At 39.0% G+C, this 21818-nt stretch overlaps 1 protein-coding gene across 1 annotated transcript in view; it reads left to right on the top strand.

The window, feature by feature from the left end:
- Nucleotides 1–21818, top strand: part of kif1ab (kinesin family member 1Ab) — a 34710-nt gene that overhangs the window by 11626 nt on the left and 1266 nt on the right. Inside the window, exons 14-47 of the mRNA XM_037682259.1 lie at nucleotides 2216–2415; nucleotides 2504–2583; nucleotides 4020–4095; nucleotides 4181–4260; nucleotides 4360–4466; nucleotides 4564–4647; nucleotides 4790–4970; nucleotides 7399–7471; nucleotides 7576–7666; nucleotides 7760–7908; nucleotides 8054–8232; nucleotides 8410–8547; nucleotides 8644–8762; nucleotides 8845–8930; nucleotides 9047–9176; nucleotides 9356–9539; nucleotides 9725–9815; nucleotides 9960–10078; nucleotides 10181–10236; nucleotides 11630–11738; nucleotides 11860–11926; nucleotides 12022–12106; nucleotides 12208–12313; nucleotides 13358–13381; nucleotides 13476–13590; nucleotides 14513–14646; nucleotides 14754–14815; nucleotides 14917–15062; nucleotides 15743–15934; nucleotides 16056–16127; nucleotides 18036–18145; nucleotides 18653–18772; nucleotides 19679–19871; nucleotides 19953–20071. Coding sequence (XP_037538187.1) covers nucleotides 2216–2415; nucleotides 2504–2583; nucleotides 4020–4095; nucleotides 4181–4260; nucleotides 4360–4466; nucleotides 4564–4647; nucleotides 4790–4970; nucleotides 7399–7471; nucleotides 7576–7666; nucleotides 7760–7908; nucleotides 8054–8232; nucleotides 8410–8547; nucleotides 8644–8762; nucleotides 8845–8930; nucleotides 9047–9176; nucleotides 9356–9539; nucleotides 9725–9815; nucleotides 9960–10078; nucleotides 10181–10236; nucleotides 11630–11738; nucleotides 11860–11926; nucleotides 12022–12106; nucleotides 12208–12313; nucleotides 13358–13381; nucleotides 13476–13590; nucleotides 14513–14646; nucleotides 14754–14815; nucleotides 14917–15062; nucleotides 15743–15934; nucleotides 16056–16127; nucleotides 18036–18145; nucleotides 18653–18772; nucleotides 19679–19871; nucleotides 19953–20071 — 3877 coding nt within the window. The remainder of the gene's footprint in view (nucleotides 1–2215; nucleotides 2416–2503; nucleotides 2584–4019; nucleotides 4096–4180; nucleotides 4261–4359; nucleotides 4467–4563; nucleotides 4648–4789; nucleotides 4971–7398; nucleotides 7472–7575; nucleotides 7667–7759; nucleotides 7909–8053; nucleotides 8233–8409; nucleotides 8548–8643; nucleotides 8763–8844; nucleotides 8931–9046; nucleotides 9177–9355; nucleotides 9540–9724; nucleotides 9816–9959; nucleotides 10079–10180; nucleotides 10237–11629; nucleotides 11739–11859; nucleotides 11927–12021; nucleotides 12107–12207; nucleotides 12314–13357; nucleotides 13382–13475; nucleotides 13591–14512; nucleotides 14647–14753; nucleotides 14816–14916; nucleotides 15063–15742; nucleotides 15935–16055; nucleotides 16128–18035; nucleotides 18146–18652; nucleotides 18773–19678; nucleotides 19872–19952; nucleotides 20072–21818) is intronic.

Genomic DNA, 21818 nt, shown 5'->3' on the forward strand with positions numbered 1-21818 from the left:
TGCAATAAACGAGGGACTACTGTATTGATTTTATACCCACAACAGAAAAAGCTAGTTTTGGCAGTTTTACTGTCAAATTTTTGTAAATGTTGCTCGATAACTACTAGTAAGATGAGATAAGAACTTTATTGATCCTGCAGTAAATTGTTGAAGTAGTAAGTAAGTTTTTTTCGGCTGCTCCCTTCTTCAGGGGTCACCACTCGCATGAAAGATTTGGCAATTCATTTTACGCTAGATTCCCTTCCTGATGCGACCTGGGCTTGAACCCACAACCTCAGGATTACAAGATTTCTGCACTAACTGTTGGAGCTACCACAGCCCCGCCTGATATTTATTATTCCTCACGTAGGCCTGCAGAGTTCAGTGTCTTCATTTTTATCAAAATTGGTATAAACTATAATTATTTTCCTTCTTTACATGATATACCATACCATATCATACCACTTTATTTATAAAGCACTTAAAACAGCTACAAGGCCAACCAAAGTGCTGTACAGACAAAACAACAGGTAACACAGATATGGTCTTTTTTGTCCTAAAATGTAAAAATATATTTAAAAAAATCAAATTGATGATATGATTTTAGTTTTATAATGTCACCCTCACTGGCCAGAAAAGCCTCCCCTCCAACAAACTCAGTGGCCCATGGGCCATCAGTTGATAATCACAGTTTTAGCAGGTTTTGTGGCTCCAGACACGTTTTATTTAGTGAGCGAAGGGGCAGAAATGGCTCTTTTGATCAAAAAGGCTCTGGTTTAGAGGAAGTGAAAGCATACTACAGTTACAACATTTGAGTGTGCAGTGGGTCTAAAACTTGAGTCACAGTTATCTAACAGCTAATATCACTTGGGATGTCCAAACCTTTCCATAATACGCTCTTCTGTCTCTAAATTGTGCAAAACAAACAAAAATATAAGCCAGTGTTTGTTAGATGCTTAATACTTCATTTTGACGAGCATTCTTTGGATATCAGTTCATTTTTTTATTAAATTAACTGTTTAAAGTAACATATTTTGACAAAGCGTGTTAAAAGTTTAGGTTGAAAACAATCTTTTCAATGATTTATTACAAGATTAGGTACCATTTTACAATACGACTCCCCTTATAGATGGCTAATAAATAGTTTATAGATACATTATTAATTCCTCTATAAACACTCTATGAATCATTAATAATTGTTTATTATGCATTAATTAAGGGTGACAGAGACAAAACTGCAGTTTCTTACCAAATAGTGAGTCAAATCTGTTCACCTATATATTTAATCTAAAGTTGTTATATTAAACGTTTAAGACTAAGTTACTACACAATAAACATTTGTAAACCTATTTTTTTAGGATATAATATTAGTTGTAGATTCTTATAATAGTGATAGTGATAAAGTATATGCTAAAGAAATAGGTTAACAAATGCGTATTGTGCTTACAAGGTAGTAACTTAGTCTGAAATGTTGAATCTAACAACTCTAGATGAAATATATAGGTGAACAGATTGGCTCACTATTTGGCAACAAACTGGTCAGTTTAGTCTCTCTGTCACCATTAATTAATGAAGAATAAGCAGTTATTAATGATTTATAAAGTGTTTATAGAGGAATTAATAACATATCTATGAACTATTTATAGCCAGCTATAAGGGGAGCCTTATTTTAAAGTGGTACCCAAGATTATTTGGGCATGAAAAACAGTTTTGATGAGGAGAACTTTACAGAATGTTGTTTTTTTGCCTCCTGGTTCTCTGTGTGTGGAGATTTTGTAATTGGAGCAGTGGATCGGGTGCTTGGAGGTCTGCCGGGAGCGCTGCTACCAAAGGCTTGTTACTCAGTTTTGAAGGCATCAGTTTGCGCTTCATCAAACTCCCATGTTTGGAATTCATCAGACATTTCTCTTTTTTAATTTGCGTGGCTATAATCATGTTTGAAAGCTTCTTGTTGGAAGTAAAAGCTTGAGCTCTTTTGCTTTCAAACTGTAACATTTTGAGCTTTGTTGTTTGAGTTGCTCTTTTCTCACTGGCGTTGGTAAGCTAAACAGCTGTTCTTCTTGGATCCATTATTTGAGCTTTCTCTTCTTCTTTTTTTTGTACTCCTCCCTGTTTTTATCCTTTTGAATCCATGTCTCCATGTGCTCCTCTCGATCCCCAATGTCTGTGCCTGAAAACCTGGCGTTTGCTCCCACCTCCTGTCCTTTGTTCCGTACCATGCCTCTCTCTCTGACAGACCTGTGCGATTACAAGAACTTTGCCAATAATCGCCAGGCTGTCAATCAAAGGGGTGATCTCTCCACAGTGACCAACGTCATGACGGGAATGAGTCCCTCCCCCTCGCTCTCCGCCCTGTCCAGTCGCGCTGCCTCCATCAGCAACCTCCACGACCGCATCTTCAGCCCGGCCAGCGAGGAGGCCATCGAACGGCTCAAGGTAGGAAGAACAGAGAACGGACGTTGATGGATGTAAACGTCAGGATCACCCATGTGAGAATGGACTATGTTTATTTTTTTATCAACAGGAAACAGAGAAGATCATTGCAGAGCTCAATGAGACGTGGGAGGAGAAGTTGCGTCGTACTGAAGCCATTCGCATGGAGAGGTTCGTCCGACATATTTGTGCTATTTATTTTTAAACTTTTCCCAACTTTGATTATTCTCATTCATTGCCTTTACCCTAAATCCTTCCATTGAAACAGTAAAATTAATCTTTCAGCATCAACCTTTGTTTCCTTTGTTTAGCATGACATAGCAGAACCAACTTTAGATCTGACACAAAGCTTTGAAGGAAACAGAACTGAGGAGCGTTCAGTAATCTGACGGCTGTGAGCTCTGCACTGTGGATTAAAATGATGCTCAGTCTGTTTACTCTGTCAGGCAACTTCAGATGCATGTTTAGTGTTTTAAAAAAGGTTGAACTTAGACTTACAAGGCACTAAACAAGAATCAGACCTACATCAAGGCTGGAAAATACTACACACTTTCATTCACTGTGCTTTATCCTGTATAACTACATAAAAATATTACAGTAAATCATATTTATTCCAGCCAGCAAGCACAAAATCACTTTTTATAGATTTATTGAGTTGTGTATTTGTTTAGATAAAATGTCAAAATATCAGACTTTGCTTGAAATAGTAATAAACAAAACAAAATCTAGAAATCCGGATCAAAATCTGATTACAGTAGTCCCTCGTTTATCGCGGGGGAGCCGTACCCTGTAGCCCCGCGATAAGTGAAAAACTGCAAAGTAGGAATAGTAGTACAAGTAGTAAGTAGTAGCTTATTCCACACTCTTGCAATATTCTAAGCAATGTTTCTAAACTCTAAACGCTCTAAAAAAGCACGGCATGTCATGATTTCAGCTCTCTGCTATTTGCTAGCCCTCTTGGCCACACCCACTTCTCCGCTCTGCACGGAGATCAGCTGATCAGCTAAAGGAGAAAGCTTCCCCGCCTAGCTGTGGGCTGCACACAGGTGCTAAATAATTTTAAATAATTTAGTTTAAATAAAAAATCCAATTCCGATCATGCGGCTCATCCATCAATCAGCCATTGTGTGTCGTGTCCAATCTTACTTTGAAAAACCACGCTAGAGAGAGTCTGTGAAAAATGAACTGTGAAGTAGCGAAGGACTACTGTACTTCTAAACTGTGTTTATTCCTATCTTTTACAAATGTCAATATAAATCTTGAAGTTATCTTGCAAACAAATAAAAAAAAACTTCATTAAGCACAAAAGCTCATTTGGAAAAGATAATTAAATTTTTGATATTGGATACATGGCATTCACACTGACTTGTGCATTAACTTATCACTCAGTTGTTTCTTTGCTCAAATGGTTTTAAAACATTGAGTCGTTTATTTATTCTCATGATGAATTTATTGTATTTTATGTCATTTTCAAACTCGCAGCTGTGTAGCTTAGAAGCTTAAAGTTTAAATTAGTGGAAAGTGCATGTGACAACGAAACTCTTGTAACATCTGTGTTGTCCTTTTTAAATCCTCTGTTTTTGCTCCAACTTTGATTTTCTTTGTAGAGAGGCTCTGCTGGCAGAGATGGGTGTTGCCATGAGAGAGGATGGAGGCACTGTTGGTGTGTTCTCCCCCAAAAAGGTAGAATAATCTTGTGAACGTGGTGACATGTACAGAGAGGTCTTAATGGAGGCTTACAACAGCTTCTTTAACATTTTGCTCATAGACCCCTCACCTGGTGAACCTCAACGAGGACCCTCTGATGTCTGAGTGTCTGCTGTATTACATCAAAGATGGCACCACCAAGTAAATCTTCACGATTTACCATTTTGCATTCAATCGGTCCTGTTTGCTGAAGTTTTAAAATAAGTTTGAAACTCTTTTTTTTATACTTCTTTTCATCAGGGTTGGGCGTGAAAATGCCAAAACTCGTCAGGATATCGTTCTCAGCGGCCACTTCATTAAAGACGAGCACTGCACCTTCAGCAGTACCACCGGCCCCCAGGGAGAAGGTAAAGGCTGGCTGTTCCTGTGTGTGAACGTGCAGTCAAAATATTTCCAACAGACTATTAAAATGTGATGGGAAACGTGAATTGTTTTCGTGATCAGGTTGTGTCATTCTTGAGCCATGTGAGGGAGCGGAGACATATGTCAATGGGAAGAGAGTGACTTCACCTACTGTTCTGCGGTCCGGTAAGAAAAACTCCAGCGTGAAACACTTAAACAGGACCAAGCTTTGAAATGATGAGGCTGACATTATTAACCACTAAACGCTGTCAGTAATTTTGCTAAACCAAAGTTATTTCTTTTAAATTCACGTTTACATGTTTTTAAGGAAACCGCATCATCATGGGTAAGAGCCACGTGTTCCGCTTCAACGACCCGGAGCAGGCCCGTCTGGAGCGAGAGAGGACGCCATGCGCGGAGACACCGGTGGAGCCAGTCGACTGGGCCTTCGCTCAGAGGGAGCTTCTCGAGAAACAAGGAATCGACATGAAGCAGGAGATGGAGCAGAGGTGGGGACGGAGGGGCTTTAACTTAGGCGGTTCAAAAATAACTAGACAAATTACTTTTTCTGCAAACGTGAATTCAGAGTGCTGAATGACTTTGCAGAAATTAGTCAAAAAAGCTAAGAGTAAATTGTTAAAGGTAAAAGAAGAATACTAGCTAAAACATAAAAGAAGCAAAACATTATTTAAATGCCAAAAAGCAGCAAAATGGTAGAAGCTAAAGTAAAACAGGCAAACTAAAGATAAAATTTGCAAAATACTACCCTAAAACTAAAAGTTTCAAAAGTTTAATTAGAAGCTAAAAGTAGCAAAAAGGCTGGCTAAAAGCTAAATATATCAAAAAGTTTGCTAACAGCTAAAAGTTCCAAAGCTCTAGATAGAAGCCAAAATTCACAACATCCATCCATCCATCCATTATCTTTACCCGCTTCTTCCTTTCTGGGTCGCGGGGGTCACTGGTGCCCATGTCCAGCCATCACTGTGCAAGAGGCGAGGGACACCCTGGACAGGTCGCAAGTCCATTTTAGAAAATTTGCAACAGTCTGGCTACAAGCTAAAAGTATCAAAGGCTAGCTAAAAATATCAAAACACTAACTAAAAGTTAAAAAGTTCTTCCCTCACGGCAAGAAGGTCCTGGGTTCAATCCCTGGTTGGACCTGGGGTCTTTTTGTGTGGAGTTTGCATGTTTTTTTCGTGCTTGCGTGGGTTTTCTCTGGGTACTCCGGTTTCCTCCCACAGATCCAAAACATGCATGTTAAGCTGCCTTCAGGCCCAGGCCTCCCTTGAAAAAAAGATCTGTGATCTCAATGGGATTTGCCTGGCTTAATAAAGGTTAATAAAAGTAGCAAATTGTTGGCTAAAAGCAACAGAATTCTAGCTAAAAGTAGCAAAATGGTAGCTGAAAACTCAAAGTAACCTAAAACAGATGTATTGTGTAGAGGCAGATTTCATAGAGAATTGTGTTTTTCAAGAAATCAGAGATTTCCATGAATTTCTATAGAGAAAATATTTACAAAGTTATTTTTTATTATTATTTTTAAGTATAAATTTTACAAAAACCAAAAGTCATAGCTCTCATCTCCTGAAAGAGCTTAATGTTAAACTTCATAAATGGCTAAAGAAGTAAAATTATAAATAAATGGAGAAGTAGTTAGATTACAAAAATCTTATGGAAAAAATAAAAAAGCGTGAATCATCATTCTCTCAACTATCAATCACCTCACTGCTGTTCAGTGCCGGCCTAGCTAATTGTTACCGTCTAATATAGTAGGAGAGGAGGGGTGAGCTAAGCAAAGTATTATTTTTCTTAATAGTAGTAGTATTTAATATGCTTTGCTATGCAGGTAAATTAGTGTGAAGTTTTCATTTTAGGAAATATTAGTTTTAATAAGAATAGTGAAAGCTACTTTCATTTTTTTTGTTTTCCATTTGTGGCGCCCCCTGGATTAAAGCTGCGATTTCTAACCCGGGCCCAGCCCTGCCCGGCCCGATCCAAAATTCGGGCCAGATCAGGCCAAAATAATGTGCTTGATGGGCGGGCCGGGTCGATCTCGTGCTTTTGATACAGTTTTACGAATCATACAGCACAAAGAAAACTAAATAAGAATGCACAATATAAAACTGTGTTAGTCTACTTGTTGAGGAGGAGGTAGGTTCAACCGGCCGATTGAAAGAGGTAAAAAAAAAAGTCCTGTTAAGTTCAGATAGACAACGGGATCATTAGCCGCGCGTGTCTGTTGACCGGCTGATTGAAAGAGGTAAAAAAAGTCTTAAGCTTCAAATGGATCACCTGATCATAAGCTGTGCGCATCTCTGCACCCTGCTGTAGTCGGCAGTGAAGGAAGTTGCATCATCTGAAGCTACAAAAGCCGAAGCGAGCAGCACGTTCAATTAAAATAGCCTTGTTCTATATTTTTCCAAATAATTTTGCTCTAAAAATATTTTGTTCATCTGTATAATAGCCTATTTTTAGAGTTGATTTTTTTATGCTATTCATTTTGTATGTTAACATCCATTTGGCGACTTGTTAATAAACAATAAATCTTATAACTTCCTTTCTTTGAAATATGTTTTTAAAATATCATGTCAAACTGATTTGCTTACAAAAGCAGTAAACGCTTAATTTTAAAAAAAGTCTTTTTTTTCTGGGTTTGGGCCTGTAATTACAGTTAAATGATAAGGTTGGTTCAGGTTTGGTAAAAATGGCTATGGGCTGGGGCCAGGTCGGATTTTTTAGGCCCGAATGCAACTCTACCCTGGATGGACGGCGCCTTTAGCGTTTGCCTTTACTGCCTATGCCCCAGGTCGGCTCTGCTGCTATTAGAACAGATGGGGTTTTTTTTTTGCTTTGATGTAAACCTTACATCTTGTTTTATCAAATTATTACTATAAGTAGAATCTGATCTTTCTTATTGGTTGAAATAAAATGTTTCAGGCTTCAGGAGCTTGAAGATCAGTACCGTAAAGAGAGAGAAGAAGCCAGCAATCTGCTTGAGCAGCAGAGGCTGGTGAGTAAAAAGTGATTTTACACTGAAAACTTCAGTTTTTCTTGTTTCCTGCTTATCAAAAACTGACTAGAAAAAAAAAAAAAACACATCATGTATTCTTCCAGGACTATGAGAGCAAACTGGAAGCCCTTCGGAAACAAGTGGACTCTCGTTATTTGGAGTCCCCTGAGGAAGAGGAGGAGCCTGAGGAAGAAGGTGATACAGTTTTACTTTATATTTTTAGGCCATCTATTCATCTGGCTTCATTTAGTGAGCGTTGACTGACTCCTTGCCTCTATTAATCTGCAGTGCCGTGGACAAAGCGTGAGACCGAGCTGGCTCTGTGGGCGTTCAGAAAGTGGCGTTTCTACCAGTTCACGTCTCTCAGGGATCTGCTCTGGGGCAACGCCATCTTCCTCAAAGAGGCAAATGCCATCAGTGTGGAGCTGAAGAAAAAGGTCAGGAATTATTTATAGAAGAGTTTTCCATACTTTGGAATTGGAAAAATGATCATGCTTGTTGGTTTGGTTTCTAACTAAAGAATGAAATCTAATTTGAGGGTTTTAAACACGTTTAAAACACACACATACTAAATGTTTACAGGTGCAGTTCCAGTTTGTCCTGTTGACAGACACTCTTTACTCCCCACTTCCACCTGACCTGCTGCCGTCCAGTGTGGCCAAAGAGCGAGAGACACGACCCTTCCCCCAAACCATAGTAGCTGTTGAAGTACAGGATCAAAAGAATGGAGCCACACATTACTGGACTCTGGAAAAACTCAGGTACCAAACATCTAGTGATACAAACATTTCAAACCAGTTTATTGGTCAAAATTCCAGGTATTTATCTGTAGTAGTTATTAATCACATTATAAAAATAGTTTAAAAAAATGCAAACACTTGGGTCTTTACCATCTGCTCTTTAAGCTCTTTACCCCCTGTGCTTGGCGCCCCCTGCAGGCAGAGGCTGGACCTGATGAGGGAGATGTATGACCGAGCTGCGGAGCTGCCCAGCTCTGCTGTGGAGGACTGCGACCACGCTCTGACCGGAGGAGACCCTTTCTACGACCGCTTCCCGTGGTTCCGTCTGGTTGGCAGGTGTGCCGCCTAATAAATAAAAGCTGTGCGCAATGAAAGTTTTTTTTTTTTAGAGAAAATAAAAAATCCTCACCATTTTCTCACCTGTCTCATCAGGGCTTTTGTTTACCTGAGTAACCTTCTGTACCCGGTGCCTCTGGTGCACCGCGTGGCCATTGTCAGCGAGAAGGGAGAGGTCAAAGGTTTCCTCAGAGTGGCTGTGCAGGCCATCTCAGGTACATATATGTAAATATATAGTTTTTATGTTTAGTTTGTAAACGTGACTTTCAGACGTAACATCTTCTTTTCTCTGTTAAGCTGATGAGGAGGCCCCCGATTACGGCTCTGGAGTTCGACAGTCAGGAACTGCTAAGATCTCCTTTGAAGACACCCAGTTTGAGAAGGTACTTGAGACGAAAGATCTGAAAGAACGTTTTTCGGATCATATAAAAAACCCCCCCAAAAAAACGTTTCTGCTCGTGAATATTGATGCCCCGGCGTTGTCCTGTTCCATTTCCAGCCTGAGTCGTGTCCTGGAGGTTTGTCGCACTCCAACACCTCCCAGGAGGAGCTGAGGATCGTAGAGGGAGAAGGACAAAATGTTGAGATTGGAATCTCAGCAGATGAAGTTAACAACAACACCTGCGCAGGTAAAAAAAAAAAAAAGTCTGTGCAGAGGTCAGTTAGTACAACAGACTAAATTTTTGTCACATTGACTCTTTTCAGGAATTAAAAAAGAAACTCTTTAGAACACAATATTGTTTATCCAACGTCTTGTAGACATGAATGAAGCTCAGATTTGGTGTGTTTCTTCCTCCGTGTCATGCAGCCACCCTGGAAGCTCCTCACAGCCCAGCAAAGACTTTAGGACTGGGTCTGGACTTTCCTCTGGAGCTGTCTCCAGAAAAGTCTCTGTCCCACCTGAAGATTGGCAGCACCTTCACCTTCAGAGTCACAGTCTTACAGGCCTCCAGCATCTCAGCAGAATATGCCGACATCTTCTGCCAGTTTAAGTGAGTTACTTGGGCTTTACAAGACATTCAACTGAATTTTTATGCAGTTTTTTGTTGTAATGGGAATTTCTACACAGATTTAGCAAATATGACTTCCTGCTGTTAGTTTATTATTATTGTAATTTATTCCTCCTGATTTAACTGGCTATTTTCCAAAGTGAGACGTTTTGAATACTTTTCTCCAGCTTCATCCACCGTCACGATGAAGCTTTTTCCACTGAGCCACTAAAGAACACTGGCAGAGGACCACCACTGGGCTTCTACCACGTCCAAAATGTAAGTAACAGATGGTGAAACAATATCAGTGATAAATATGCTTTTTTTTTCTTGTCATCCATTCTTTTTAATCTCTCTCCTGAATATTAATGTGTTACTGAGCTGATCTAATGATCCACGTGAATAACATTTTCTCTCTGATAGATCACGGTGGAGGTGACCAAGACCTTTGTGGAGTACATCAAGACCCAGCCCATCGTCTTCGAGGTGTTCGGGCACTATCAGAAAGAGCCCTTCCCTCCACTGTGCAAAGATTTGATCAGGTTTGGAAGAGATCTGACTTTTGCTTTCAAATGATCATTTTACATATCTGATCAAAGAGAACGTTTTTCCTCTTTATAGATAACGGTTTTGATTTCTTTCAGTCCTCTGAGACCCTCCAGGAGGCAGTTTCCCCGGGTCATGCCCCTATCAAAACCAGGTAGACAATAATGATATTTGAAAGACTATTTAACACTGTTTATACTATTCCTTTGGGATCAAAAAAGTTCGATCATCTTATCGTATTGCATCGTATCGCATCGGATCGCATCGGATCGCATCGTATCGTATTGCATCGTATCGTATCGCATCGTATCATATTGCATCGCATCGCATCGCATCGTATCCATCGCATCGTATCGCATCGCATCGCATCGTATCGCATCGCATCGCATCGCATCGCATCGCATCGCATCGTATCGTATCTTATCTTATCTTATCTTATCTTATCTATCTTAACTTATAGGTCTCGACGTATCAAAGACACTTTACAGACCGAAACCTCTTTCAATTTCTCAGCTTTTGAACAAATCTTAGTAAATCTTATTTAATCGCCTCTCTTGGGGTATTATTTTGAGAAAAAATGATCTGCTTTGATTACGAAATGATATTCACTATATACAGTATATTTATAAAAAAGCAAGTGATAAATGTTTTACCAGACCGCACACGGACTGCATTAAATAGGTTTTGTCAGACGGTCAGACTGCTTCATTAGTTTGCTGTAGTGTGTGCTTATGGTTTGTGACCATAATAAAACACTTTAATAACTATTTAGGGGTTTGTAACAATCAGACTTATTGTTATGACAGAATTGTTTTATTTTGGTTGTCTTTAAACTCCACAGTTATCTTCTATCTTCTCCCAGCCTGTTTAAATCTTCATGCTGAACACTTTATATTATAGTTTGGAATCTGAACATCAGCAAAACGGGCCGAGTTTTTGAACGCATGGCAGAGAGAAGTTTCTTGCTGAAAATGATTTTTCAGATAATCAGATAGAAAATGATCCGGATATGAGAGTTAAATATTGCTATAATGCTTTACATTTTGCAGAAAAATACATTAAATCCAGTTGTTTAATTACTTTTTAGGTGCTTTTAGCCAAATTGTTAAGCTTTTAAATAAATTAGTCTTGTGTCATGGCTGTAAATTGTTTAAATAAAACTTCTGAATTAATATCCACATAGAGTTATGATTTTATGTTCGGGCTGGCATCAATTACTAACCATAAATATAAATTAGTATGTGGTTTGATCTATTGGTCTGTAACGATTTATGAGAATAAACAAGGTTTAAAAGAAAAACGATCATTCTTCCTGAACCACCAGGAATATTACCATCCAATAATCTGTGGGTTTGTTTGATTTTTCTCATTGAACTGTTTAGTCTTAATAAAACTAACTGCAAATCATCACAATTAACCAAATGAGGATAAAGAGCAGCAGCCTAAAAATCCAGATGCAGAGACTTTCAGATGGAGGCAGCAGAGAAATTAGATGCTCATTTAATTTCCATCCGTTCTGTTAAATATAGATGTGTTTTCTCTTTCAGTGCCGGCCACCAAGCTCAGCACGCTGACCCGCTCCACTGCAGGACCTTGTCATGCCAAATACGACCTCATGGTCTTCTTTGAGATCTGTGAGCTAGAAGCTAACGGAGAGTGAGTCCTGTTTTATTTGTGCCGCCACTTCAAGACCGACAGCAATGAATACCATGAAAAATACAGCTTTAAGTGCCGTGAGTGTTCAGTTGAGGCATGTTGGCCGTGTTTCTGTTTCCAGCTACATTCCAGCTGTAGTCGACCACAGAGGGGGGATGCCCTGCCACGGGACATTCCTCTTACACCAGGTCTGACCTACAGGAAGCCATCATAGTTCCAAAGATAAATTTGTGACCATGTTCTCACCGTTCCTGACCTTCCTGTTCTCTCCTCACCTGCACAGGGCATTCAGAGAAGGATCAGAGTTACCATCGCTCATGAAGCCGGAAATGATATCGAGTGGAAGGAGGTGAAGGAGCTCGTTATTGGTAAGAAGCATTTCTGGTCACATTAATTAAACATCAAATCTAAAAAATAAAAAAAAAAGTTAAAACTAGAAAGGATGGATTTCATCCTAAATCCTCCACAGGTCGTATCCGAAACACTCCGGAGGCTGACGAGACCATCATAGACCCCAACATCCTGTCCCTCAACATCCTGTCCTCTGGATACCTTTGGCCAAAACACGATGACAAGTATGAATCTTGAGCTGATCTTGAATTATAGCGTTTAATTTTTTTAAATGTATTTCTTATTATTTCAACAGCACTTTTCTGTTTTACCTAACCTTTTTCACATTACACACTTTGTAATGTATTTTTTGTTTTTTCAACCCAGCCAGATGTTTCTTGCATTTCTCATGTTGTTCTGCTTTATTTGCTGGATTTGGTAACACTTTACAATAAGGTACACAAAATTTGATTAACCACTAGAGAACACCTCAGAACGAATCAGGAACAAATCAGGAGTTAATATGTAGTTAAGCAGTACTTACTGGGAAACACACAGCACAGCCTTATTAGGGGACTACTGGTTAGTTACATGTGAAATGAAGAGGAACTAATCAGGAACTAATGGGTAGTTAACATGCAAACCAAAGAGAAACAAATCAGGAGCTAATAAGTAGATAACCAGTACTTACTGGGGAACACACAGCCAAGCCTTATTAAGGGACTGCTCGTTAGTTACCTAGTAAATTAAGAGGAACTAATTACGAACTAATGGGTAGTTATCAAGTAAACTAAACAGGAACAAATCAGTAGCTAATGGGTAATAAAATTAGTAATCACTAGGAAACAGGTTTTTGACAATTATGAGCTGTGACCTCACTGGTGCAGGGTTTATTCAGAACCCACCTGGATAATTTCTCCTCTGTTTCTGTGGTAACTAACCAGTAGTCCCCTAATTAGGCTTGGCTGTGTGTTCCTCAGTAAATACTGGTTAACTACCCATTAGCTTTTGATTCATTCCTCTTTGGTTTCCTTAGTAACTACCCATTAGTTCATTAGTTTCTCTTTATTTACAAGGTAATTAACCAGTAGTCCCACAATAAGGCTTGGCTGGGTGTTCCCCAGTAAGTACTGGTTAACTACCCATTAAGTCCTGATTTGTTCCTTAGGCGTTCCCTAGTAGTTAATCAAATTTTGTGTGCCTTATTGTAAAGTGTTACCCTGGATTTGAACCTATAACAGCTGCAGTTAAATTGTTTTTAATTTGTTGCTTGTTTCTCTTTATGGCAGCGTCTCTTTGGGAGTCGATCATAGGTATGATAGTTACATTTTTAGAAGTATTGTTATTTTTAAAAAAAGATTTTTTACAAGCTTCCCTCATGAAACATGTTGTTTTTGCTCATTGTAGAACTTTCTACCGATTCGAGGCAGCTTGGGACAGCTCTATGCACAACTCTCTGCTTCTGAACAGGGTCACCCCGTATGGAGAGAAGATCTACATCACCCTCTCTACTTATCTGGAGGTACAAAAAAAAAAAAAAAGAACGAGTCAAAACACATAATTTACACGTAATTGTCTGAAAACTCTGCAAGGCAAGTGGAGGGAAAAAAGTAGAATTTGACGAGCCATTTTGAAAGTCTGACCAAAGTTACTTTTTTCTTATATATATGTTTTTTTTAATGGTGGTTTTGGACAGACAATTTATTTTTTCTTAAAATCTTTTTTTTTTTTTTTTTTTTTCTATTTGTTTTTGAAAGAAGCAAACCAGATTTATTTTGTTGAGCCCCAAACGACAAATGAAAAACAGGATGCGCAGCTGATCCATTTTCTCAGCCTATCCTAAAGTTTTTTTAAACTGGACTTCATGACATGTACACCCATTAAAAAAGGAATAATGTGAATATAATTTTTCAGTGGTGTAAAACCAGGAAAACCCCTTTTTTTTTAGCATTTAAACGTATCAATTATTAATAGATAGCATCATGAAAGAAAGTAGATTTGGTTTGATGTGAAAAATGTGTCCAAAAAAGAATTCTGGTCTTTAGTGTCATTTTGTACTAAATTTAAAAAAGTTAAATCTGGTCCTCTGGACATTCAAAAAAAAAAAAAACAAAGCAAAACAACAAAAAATGTAGAAACGTTTCGTCTCTCGGACGAGAGACGAAACGTTTCTACATTTTTTGTTGTTTTGCTTTGTTTTGGTTTTTTTGAATGTCCAGAGGACCAGATTTAACTTTTTTAGATTTTTCTACCTGGATTATTGAGCATGCATCAGGATATTTTGTACTAAAGTTAGTGTTAGCTAACCTAGCTGAGATAAACAGCTTAGAGCTGCAACCATTGCTTCAGATTTTGTAGCATTTTCTCATGAAGTGAAGTTTTATTTTAAGCAGTGGTGAATATGTATGAATGGTGTTTTATTAATGGATTTATATTTCAACCAGATGGAAAACTGCACCCAGCCGACGGTTATCACCAAGGATTTCTGCATGGTGTTCTATTCTCGTGACATGAAGCTTCCAGCCTCTCGCTCCATCAGAAACTTCTTCAGCACTGGCTGCCTCAGGCCGTCAGAGAGGTACACTTCTATGATCAATGATCAGAATTGAGCGTTGCTTTTTAGGTAATCTGGTTTTTACACCTTTCATAAATTTACTAATGAAGTTACCTCTTTTTCTTTTGCAGTAACCGTGTCACTGGAGTTTATGAAATCACTCTCTGCCACGTTGCAGACAACGGAAGTCCAGGTGATTTAAAGCTAAAGCAAGGAAACTGTTCATGAAACAACCAAAATATTTATATATATATATGGACTCAAAGCATGTCCTGCTTCTTTTTATTTTACCAGGCATGCAGCGTCGTCGTCGACGCGTGCTCGACACCTCGGTGGCGTACGTGCGAGGAGAGGAGAACCTGGCAGGATGGAGGCCTCGCAGCGACAGCCTCATCCTCGACCACCAGTGGGAGCTGGAGAAGCTCAGCTTACTGCAGGAGGTCCGTGGAGGAGGCTGTCAGGAGAAATACACGAAACAAAAAAACCTCAAGAAAGCTAAACTGAAAAAAGAGACAACACGATGTTCTGCGAAAAATAAAATATTAACATTATTTTCATTTTGTTTGAGTTAGATTTTGTTCTTATGCACGCTCAGAAATACGAGCTCAGCAGAAAGCAATTTCTTCTTTTTATGCTTCTCAGTTTTTACACAGAAACTCAACTTATTTCAGAAAGTTGCACAAAAACCTGCAAACTTTAGTCTCTGTAAAAAGATCTACTTCAAACATGCCAATATGTAGTTCAATCTAAAAGAGCAAAGTAACATCCTGAAAAGTCAGGATTCAAATGCTTTTAATGCGATATCTTGAGGCTTATTTTGTAATTCCTAGAATAAAAATCAATATTCATCTTTTAGTTTAAACTTAAATAAGGTCTCAAACTGTCATTTATTTTTATGAGATAATATAGTTTTCTTTACTTAGTATAAAATGACACTTGATTTTAGGTAAAGTTCTTGCAAAATATCAATATTTTAATTTAAAATGTTAAAAGCAAGCAGAGATCTGTCTTGTTAGTGAATGTTTTGAAAGAAGGCATGTTGCCAGTTCCTGCAGCCCTGACTTTACATCAGATTTCTGTTGTCTGTGAGCATTTCCTTTAAAATGAGCTTTTTTTAAAGGTGGAGAAGACCAGACACTACCTGCTGCTGAGGGAAAAGCTTGAAGCAACTCTGCAGGCAGGACAGGAGGCCCTTTACAAGAGCGGCGACATCAGCGACTTTGCAAAGAGCCCCGTCCTCAGCTACAGTCCTGGCACCAGCCCCCCCACCCCCGACAGCCCCAACCAGAGACAGAAGGAGCTGGCTGCTAAGGTGACTGCTGGGGTGCTCGCTTAATACTTGCATTCTACTTTAAATAACATCTAATTTCATTGAGCATATTAAAAATAATCATACTAATAAAGTGTTCTGCTCCCCTCTGTGTTTGTTCCAGTGTCTGCGTCTGCTGATGCACACCTTCAACAGAGAGTACAGCCAGGTGAGCAGCAGTGCCAGTGAAAGCAAGGTGAGCCCCAGCTTAGGCCCCTTCAGCCTGACCTGTCAAACTCTTCATCACCTAACAGCCACAGCTTTAACAGGGCCTTGTAGTCCTCCTCTACTACTAATATCTACTTATTACTCTTTCATCTGTCATTTTGTAAACCCTTTATCTTAAACCCATTTAATTTACAGTTCTACTTGTTTTATAAGTTACTTTAAAACTGTCCTAAAAAGCATTCAAGTATCCAAAAAAGTAATTTATCTATGAGTTACGGTGGTGCTTTAATGTTTGTGAAGCCTTTAGAATTTTCTATATTTCTGCATAAATATGACCTAAAACATCATCAGATTTTCACACAATCCTAAAAGTAGATAAAGAGAACCCATTGAAACAAATGAGACAAAAAAATTATATTTGGCCATTTATTTATTGAGGAAAATGATCCAGTATTGCTTCAATATGCTGCTCGCTTCAGGTCCTTCCACAACATTTGGACTGGATTAAGATCAGGACTTGGACTTGGCCATTCCAAAACATGAACTTTATTTGAACCATTCTTTGGTAGAACAACTTGTGTGTTTAGGGTCATTGTGTTGCTGCGTGACCCACCTTCTCTTTAGATTCAGTTCATGGACAGATGTCCTGACATTTTCCTCTATAATTCTCTGATGTAACTCAGAATTCATTGTTCCATCAATGATGGCAAGCCGTCCTGGCCCAAATGCAGCAAAACTGGCCCAAACCATGACACTACCACCACCATGTTTCACAGATGGGAGAAGGTTCTTATGCAGGAATGCATTGCTGTCCTTTCTCCAAACAGAACACTTTTCATTTAAACCAAAAATTATATTTTGATCTCATCTGTCCGCAAAACATTCTTCCAACAGTCTTCTGGCGTGTCCACGTGATCTTTAACAAACTGCAGATGAGCAGCAATGTTCTTTTTGGAGAGCAGTGGCTTCTCCTTCAACCCTGCCATGAACCATTGTTGTTCAGAGTTCTCCTGATGGTGGACTCCTGAACATTAACATCAGTCAATGTGAGAGAGACCTTCAGTTGTTAGAAGTTACTCTGGAGTCCTTTATGACTTCACTGACTATTCCACTCCTTGTTCTTGGAGTGATCTTTGTTGGTCCACCACTCCTGAGGAGGGTAACCTCCATTTGTTCACAATCTGTCAGACTGTGGATTGGTGGAGTCCAAACTCTTTACAGATGTTTTTTAACCTTTTCCAGCCTGATGAGCATCAACAACTCTTTTTCTGAGCTCCTCAGAAATCTCATTTGTTCGTGCCATGATCCACTTCCATAAACATGTTGTGAAGATCAGACTTTGATAGATCCTGTTCTTTAAATCAAACAGGGTGTCCACTCACACCTGATCATCATCCCATTGATTGAAAACACCTGACTCTTTAATTTCACCTTCAAATTAACTGATAATCCTAGAGGGTCACATAATTTTACCACTCACAAATATGTAATATTGGATCATTTTCTTCAATAAATAAATGACCAAGTATAATATTTTTGTCTCATTTGTTTAACTGGGTTCTCTTTATACTTTTAGGACTTGTGTGAAGATCTGATGTTTCAGGTCATATTAATGCAGAAATATAGAAAATTCTAAAGGCATCATAAACTTTCAAGCACCACTGTATAATTCTTTATTCTCTCACTGCTCTCCCCTAACATATTAACACTACCTGTCTTTATGAAATATGAATTAGCGAGGGGCTCTTAGACACACTGAGGATTTTCATACATTACATTTGATCAAAATTACACAAATCCAATCGACTTGTTTTCTGAACGCATGTCTGTGGCGACCACATTTAACTGTTGATGTTTTGTCTTTGTATTTGTCCCTCATGTGTTGGGTTCATTGTTTTGTTATTGGTGTGTGTGTGTGTGTGTGTGTGTGTTTTAGCTCTCCGAAATGTCAGCATCATTCATGAGGGAATCGTCCTTATCTGAACTGAGTACTCTCACTCCCTCCTCCACCTGCCCCTCGTTGGTCGACGGACATTATGACTTTCGGTGAGGGGACAAAAAAAAAACATTTTTATGCTAATTTTCATCAGGCGGATGCGTTTTTTTTAATGTTTTGCTGCAGTTTGGAAAACAAAATATCACTTTGGGTCTATTTGAAATTTAGGCTTATTTCAATCCAAACATGATTTATTAAAATAATCGGTTGATATTGTAAATGATAAAATATTTTTTTAAGAACAAAGATAATATGTGTAGAAGTGGACCTACTGTATATTTTAAAGTCCTGTTGGCTTAAAAATTTTAAACATGTTTGTTTTTTGTTAGATCATATATAATTTTACTTACAAAAAAAAGATTGAAAGAGAAAATTTAATTACAGTAATGCATGGAAATATAACATAAATTTTGTTTTAAATATGAATCGATACCGACACAGTTGTACTAGATTGTCAGGATTTTGTTACAAATTAAAATAAAAATGAGGAAAAAACTGGTTAAACAACATTTGAGTATGATTTTATTTTTCAGCTTGTTTTGTCTTTTGTTGCGTAGACTTACTGATCCCAGTTCAGGAGCTTCCACACCGGACCTGGACCCGTTCAGCCCAGTGGACCGAAAGAAAATTCTCCGAGGATTCACTTTTGTTCCCGACATCCAGGAGATCCGTGTCAGGTCAGACCACACACTCATTTGAGTCTCTGAAACGTGCTGATGGTTTGGTAATTTAAGACTTGAATACATTTCAGTGTGGAGAAGAAATGTGAATTTCAACCAACTTGTGGAGGATTTTTACTCAATTTGTGCAAACACAATAATTATTCTTATCCTGCTTATAGTTTCTTCAGTAGATCCTTTTGTAAATTCAAACTGCTTCTGCACACGTGCTGTTTTAACCATTTATATATCTAAATGTTTGGCTTGATTGGGATTAGTGTGCAGTGACTTTTAGTAGTAACTTTTATACTGTTTGGAATGTAATTTTATTTACAAAAAGTTTCCTCATAAAAATTATGTTAAGATCTTCAATTCTTTCAAAAAGCTTTAAAATTGATTTTAGCATACGTGCTCTGTTTTGGTCTGCTCATGCTCCTTTTAGCTTTTAGTTATTATTTAGCTAATTTTAGCTTTTAGCAATGGTTTTGCTAACTTTAGCATTTAGCTACACTTTCTACTGTGCAGCTTCACTTGCTACTTTAGTTTTGTTTTAGCTTTATTGGCTTTATCCTCTTCAGCAAACTACCAAAGTCAATCAGCACTACTGGATACATTGCTTTATCTTATTTATGCAAAGGAGCCACACTCATGGGCAGGGTTAACATTCTCAGCCATGGTCATTAAAAACATCCATAAACTATGACCAAAAATTCCCTATCAAGCACTCAACTTTCACTGCCAAAAGGCTGCTTCTCTAGTTTTAAACTGATTAAAAAAAAACACGTATTTTGGACAAAATTCAGATAATTTTCTATATGAAACCTGCCAAATCTGATCAAATCTGACCACAAGGTGAATTATCGCAAAGATTCTAATATTTATTTTCTTCATGCGATTATTTATTTTGTTTCATTTTAAATTCAGCCCCATTGTGTCAAGGAAGGGCTACCTGCACTTCCTGGAGCCCCACACCAGTGGCTGGGTGAGGCGCTTCGTCGTGGTCCGCAGGCCTTACGTTTACCTGTACCGCAGCGAGAGGGACAACGTGGAGCGAGCCATCATCAACCTGTCGTCCGCTAAGGTGGAATACAGCGAAGACAAGCAGACATTACTGCGAGTACGTGAGGGGAAACACACAGGTTCAGTAAATGTTTGCCCACGGCATGTGTCTGAACGCCTGCGTGTTTCGTGTTCTCAGACTCCCAACACGTTTGCTGTTTGCACTGAGCACCGTGGGATCCTGCTGCAGGCCACCAACGACAAGGAGATGCACGACTGGCTGTACGCTTTCAACCCTCTGTTAGCTGGGACCATCCGGTAGGTGGGAGAGAAACACAACTGAAACAATCGCAAAGATAAAAAAAACAACAAATGTCTCAATCATAACTGTAGAAAATTTGAAATTTTTCTGAAAGGACAACGATTTCCAAAGATTTTTGCTTTGTAGTTTGAACTCATGTTCCTATGGCCATCACGTCATCTCTAATTATTGTCTCAGTGGTGACAATTTGAAAAGTTCATAAGATTTTTTTTGGTCAAAATACAACACTTGCATAGTGTTCCCTCATTACTTCGCGGTTTGACTTTTGCGGACTCGCTCTTTTGTGGTTTTTCAAAATAAAATTGGACATGACACTCAATTGGATGGTTGATGGCATGATCGGCATGGATTGTTTATGTAAAATAAATTATTTCAAATTATTTAGCACCTGCTGTACCTGTGTGCAGCCCACATGTGCAAGAAGAAGCTCCCTCCTGCTGCTGCATGTCATGATCTCCGCTCTGCAGCAGAGAAGTGGGCGTAGCCTAGAGTGCTGGCACGTGGCATATAGAGGAAGATCATGACATGCTGTACTCTTTTAGAGCGTTTAGAGTTCAGAAACATTATTTAGAATATTGCAAGAGTATGGAAAGGGTTTCAAACACCTTTAAAAATAGAAGAAAAAATATATAAAGGCATTTTAAACAATTCCCACACTCTTGCAATATTGTAAACAATGTTTCTAAACTCTCTAAAAGAACACAGAATGTCAGGATTTCAGCTCCCTGCCTCCTCTGCTCTTTGCCACCTGCAAGTGCTCTTGGCCACGCCCACTTTGACACTCTGCACGGAGAACAGCTGATCAGCTGCAGCAGGAAGTTTATCCTGCAGCATGGCCTGCACAAAGTTGTAGCAGTTGCTAAATTCTGTTCTCTGTTCTAGAATTGCGCCGCTCAAGTTGGCTGCATGTTGGAGCAGCTCTGTTACACTCATTCTGAGTTATTGCTTTTGGAAACTTTAATTCCTCTTTTTCTGGATGCAAATCACTTTTTTCGGATGATTATTTCCTCTGGTATCGGATGCTGTGCAGCTGGAAGGATTTTATCTGAAACTTTTTTTACTTTGGGGCATTTGTTATGATGCGTAACCATGACAACAAGGCGTTTTTTAACAACCAGGAACAGCTGATTAACATCTCAAAAGCTGAAATACCTCAACTACAGCATCAAATCCCAAATGAGTTGAAAAAGAGGCTCCGTGGACAAATTCCTGTCAACCTGACGGCGGTGCTCGAGTACCTGACTGCAGAGATTCTGAAGCTGGTGGGAAACTCAACTTGTGACATCAGGAGGACCGGGATCTTCCTCTGGCACCTTCAGCTGTCTGTCTGTGGCAATGAGGAGCTCTGCAGACTGCTGGGAAGAGTGATCATCGCTCAGGGAGGAATTCTGTCCAGCACTCGGGCAGTCCTGCTGCCCAGGAGGACCAAGAGGCCTGCGGGATCTGACAGCAAGCTGGATCTGGGTGCACGGATCAGTATCTGTAGCCAGATCCTTCAGATTCACTGCAGGAGATCCTTCCTTCCCACAGCTATGAGCATCTAACAACTCTTGAATGAAACCAGGATGATGAGCTACGACAACACTTAATTTCTCTCTGGGATTAATAAAGTATTTTTGAATTGAATTGACTTGAATTGAATAATTAAAAATTATGCATTTTAAATATAAATGCCATGCCGATCGTGTGACTCATCCATCAATCAGTCAGTTGTGTGTCATGTCCAATCTTATTTTGAAAAAC

The sequence above is a fragment of the Nematolebias whitei genome, chromosome 9 (assembly GCF_014905685.2).
Source record: "Nematolebias whitei isolate Nwh7 chromosome 9, NemWhi1, whole genome shotgun sequence".
NCBI classification, from domain to species: Eukaryota; Metazoa; Chordata; class Actinopteri; order Cyprinodontiformes; family Rivulidae; genus Nematolebias; species Nematolebias whitei.